Here is a 5,000-nt window from a genome sequence, read left to right on the forward strand (position 1 = left end):
CAAACACGCAACCACACACACACACACACACACCTGTGCAGGAATATATAAATAGTAAATAGTGATTTGATAATGTGCTGTTTTTCAGTAACGACAGGAGTGAAGAAGAAGCGTCTGATAGGCATTAAGATGCTCACTGTCACAGATGGGTAAAACACACACACACACACACACACACACAGACAGACAGACAGACAGACAGACAGACTGTTTTTCAGTAACGACAGGAGTGAAGAAGAAGCGTCTGATAGGCATTAAGATGCTCACTGTCACAGATGGGTAAAACACACACACACACACACACACACACAGACAGACAGACAGACAGACAGACAGACTGTTTTTCAGTAACGACAGGAGTGAAGAAGAAGCGTCTGATAGGCATTAAGATGCTCACTGTCACAGATGGGTAAAACACACACACACAGACAGACAGACAGACAGACAGACAGACAGACAGACAGACACACAGACAGACAGACAGACAGACAGACAGACAGACAGACAGACAGACACCCTTTTTCATGCACTGTTGTGATATGTATGTAACTTACTAATAATATAGTTATATAGGCCCTAAAAATGACCATAAACCTCATTAAAATCTGTCAGCGTGAATTAATTTGAAACTTTTAATTTGAAATTTGGAGGTGGTTATTTTTAACTACAGTTTAGTCAACTGAGCAATGCAAATATTAAATCTGTGAGATTATAAAGAGGTTCACTGTATATTTGTATCTTATGGATGGTCAGTCCCTGCATCCATACCTCTATCTATGGATTAGACAGTGATTACATTTCTCCAGTCCACTTTGTTTTTGTTTCAACTGCAGATAAACCCTTTAATCTACATAATGTATAAACACTGCTCAAAAAAATAAAGGGAACACTTAAACAACACAATGTAACTCCAAGTCCAAGATGCTATGGACTGGCCCGCCCGTTCCCCAGACCTGAATCCAATTGAGCACATCTGGGACATCATGTCTCGCTCCATCCACCAACGCCACGTTGCACCACAGACTGTCCAGGAGTTGGCGGATGCTTTAGTCCAGGTCTGGGAGGAGATCCCTCAGGAGACCATCCGCCACCTCATCAGGAGCATGCCCAGGCGTTGTAGGGAGGTCATACAGGCACGTGGAGGCCACACACACTACTGAGCCTCATTTTGACTTGTTTTAAGGACATTACATCAAAGTTGGATCAGCCTGTAGTGTGGTTTTCCACTTTCATTTTGAGTGTGACTCCAAATCCAGACCTCCATGGGTTGATAAATCTGATTTCCATTGATAATTTTTTGTGTGATTTTGTTGTCAGCACATTCAACTATGTAAAGAAACAAGTATTTAATAAGAATATTTCATTCATTCAGATCTAGGATGTGTTATTTTAGTGTTCACTTTATTTTTTTGAGCAGTGTATATAATGTAGTCTGGTAGAGGACTAATCTACATAATGTATATATATATACTGTAGTCTGGTAGAGGACTAATCTAATGTATATATATACTGTAGTCTGGTAGAGGACTAATCTACATAATGTATATATATATACTGTAGTCTGGTAGAGGACTAATCTAATGTATATATATATACTGTAGTCTGGTCGAGGACTAATCTAATGTATATATATACTGTAGTCTGGTAGAGGACTAATCTACATAATGTATATATATATATAATGTAGTCTGGTAGAATACTAATCTACATAATGTGTATATATATAATGTAGTCTGGTAGAGGACTAATCTAATGTATATATATTATGTAGTCTGGTAGAGGACTAATCTAATGTATATATATACTGTAGTCTGGTAGAGGACTAATCTACATAATGTATATATATACTGTAGTCTGGTAGAGGACTAATCTAATGTATATATATACTGTAGTCTGGTAGAGGACTAATCTACATAATGTATCTATATATAATGTAGTCTGGTAGAGGACTAATCTAATGTATATATATACTGTAGTCTGGTAGAGGACTAATCTACATAATGTATATATATATAATGTAGTCTGGTAGAGGACTAATCTAATGTATATATATAATGTTGTCTGGTAGAGGACTAATCTAATGTATATATATAATGTAGTCTGGTAGAGGACTAATCTACATAATGTATATATATACTGTAGTCTGGTAGAGGACTAATCTAATGTATATATATAATGTAGCCTGGTAGAGGACTAATCTACATAATGTATCTATATATAATGTAGTCTGGTAGAGGACTAATCTACATAATGTATCTATATATAATGTAGTCTGGTAGAGGACTAATCTAATGTATATATATAATGTAGTCTGGTAGAGGACTAATCTAATGTATATATATACTGTAGTCTGGTAGAGGACTAATCTAATGTATATATGTATAATGTAGTCTGGTAGAGGACTAATCTAATGTATATATATAATGTAGTCTGGTAGAGGACTAATCTAATGTATATATATATAATGTAGTCTGGTAGAGGACTAATCTAATGTATATATATACTGTAGTCTGGTAGAGGACTAATCTACATAATGTATATATATATAATGTAGTCTGGTAGAGGACTAATCTAATGTATATATATAATGTAGTCTGGTAGAGGACTAATCTAATGTATATATATTAATGTAGTCTGGTAGAGGACTAATCTACATAATGTATCTATATATAATGTAGTCTGGTAGAAGACTAATCTACATAATGTATATATATACTGTAGTCTGGTAGAGGACTAATCTAATGTATATATATAATGTAGCCTGGTCGAGGACTAATCTACATAATGTATATATATACTGTAGCCTGGTAGAGGACTAATCCAATGTATATGTATAATGTAGTCTGGTAGAGGACTATTCTAATGTATATATATACTGTAGTCTGGTAGAGGACTAATCTAATGTATATATATAATGTAGTCTGGTAGAGGACTAATCTACATAATGTATATATATACTGTAGTCTGGTAGAGGACTAATCTACATAATGTATATATATACTGTAGTCTGGTAGAGGACTAATCTACATAACGTATATATATACTGTAGTCTGGTAGAGGACTAATCTAATGTATATATATACTGTAGTCTGGTAGAGGACTAATCTAATGTATATATATACTGTAGTCTGGTAGAGGACTAATCTAATGTATATATATACTGTAGTCTGGTAGAGGACTAATCTAATGTATATATATAATGTAGTCTGGTAGAGGACTAATCTACATAACGTATATATATACTGTAGTCTGGTAGAGGACTAATCTAATGTATATATATACTGTAGTCTGGTAGAGGACTAATCTAATGTATATATATACTGTAGTCTGGTAGAGGACTAATCTAATGTATATATATACTGTAGTCTGGTAGAGGACTAATCTAATATATATATATATACTGTAGTCTGGTAGAGGACTAATCTAATGTATATATATATACTGTAGTCTGGTAGAGGACTAATCTAATGTATATATATAATGTAGTCTGGTAGAGGACTAATTTACATAATGTATATATATATATATAATGTAGTCTGGTAGAGGACTAATCTAATGTATATATATACTGTAGTCTGGTGGAGGACTAATCTAATATATATATATACTGTAGTCTGGTAGAGGACTAATCTAATGTATATATATACTGTAGTCTGGTAGAGGACTAATCTAATGTATATATATACTGTAGTCTGGTAGAGGACTAATCTAATGTATATATATAATGTAGCCTGGTCGAGGACTAATCTACATAATGTATATATATATACTGTAGTCTGGTAGAGGACTAATCTAATGTATATATATACTGTAGTCTGGTAGAGGACTAATCTACATAACGTATATATATATAATGTAGCCTGGTCGAGGACTAATCTACATAATGTATATATATATACTGTAGTCTGGTAGAGGACTAATCTACATAATGTATATATATACTGTAGTCTGGTAGAGGACTAATCTAATGTATATATATACTGTAGTCTGGTAGAGGACTAATCTACATAACGTATATATATATAATGTAGTCTGGTGGAGGACTAATCTACATAATGTATATATATATACTGTAGTCTGGTAGAGGACTAATCTAATGTATATATATATACTGTAGTCTGGTAGAGGACTAATCTACATAATGTATATATATATATAATGTAGTCTGGTAGAGGACTAATCTAATGTATATATATAATGTAGTCTGGTAGAGGACTAATCTAATGTATATGTATAATGTAGTCTGGTAGAGGACTAATCTAATGTATATATATTAATGTAGTCTGGTAGAGGACTAATCTAATGTATATGTATAATGTAGTCTGGTAGAGGACTATTCTAATGTATATGTATAATGTAGTCTGGTAGAGGACTAATCTAATGTATATATATATAATGTAGTCTGGTAGAGGACTAATCTAATGTATATGTATAATGTAGTCTGGTAGAGGACTAATGTACATAATGTATATATATATAATGTAGTCTGGTGGAGGACTAATCTAATGTATATATATACTGTAGTCTGGTAGAGGACGAATCTACATAATGTATATATATATATAATGTAGTCTGGTAGAGGACTAATCTAATGTATATATATACTGTAGTCTGGTAGAGGACTAATCTACATAATGTATATATATATATAATGTAGTCTGGTAGAGGACTAATCTAATGTATATATATACTGTAGTCTGGTAGAGGACTAATCTAATGTATATATATAATGTAGTCTGGTGGAGGACTAATCTACATAATGTATGTGTATAATGTAGTCTGGTAGAGGACTAATGTACATAATGTATATACAGTGGGGAGAACAAGTATTTGATACACTGCCGATTTTGCAGGTTTTCCAACTTACAAAGCATGTAGAATTCTGTAATTTTTATCATAGGTACACTTCAACTGTGAGAGACGGAATCTAAAACAAAAATCCAGAAAATCACATTGTATGATTTTTAAGTAATCAATTTGCATTTTATTGCATGACATAA

The 5,000-nt window shown here is 32.9% G+C and overlaps 1 protein-coding gene across 1 annotated transcript in view; it reads left to right on the forward strand.

Moving 5' to 3' along the window:
• The window catches only part of LOC129842008 (serine protease HTRA3-like), a 26,220-nt gene that overhangs the window by 16,120 nt on the left and 5,100 nt on the right, over window positions 1-5,000 (forward strand). The window contains exon 8 of the mRNA XM_055910382.1: window positions 106-149. Within this exon, the coding sequence (XP_055766357.1) occupies window positions 106-149 (44 nt within the window). The remainder of the gene's footprint in view (window positions 1-105; window positions 150-5,000) is intronic.

The sequence above is a fragment of the Salvelinus fontinalis genome, unplaced genomic scaffold, assembly GCF_029448725.1.
Source record: "Salvelinus fontinalis isolate EN_2023a unplaced genomic scaffold, ASM2944872v1 scaffold_0005, whole genome shotgun sequence".
NCBI classification, from domain to species: domain Eukaryota; kingdom Metazoa; phylum Chordata; class Actinopteri; order Salmoniformes; family Salmonidae; genus Salvelinus; species Salvelinus fontinalis.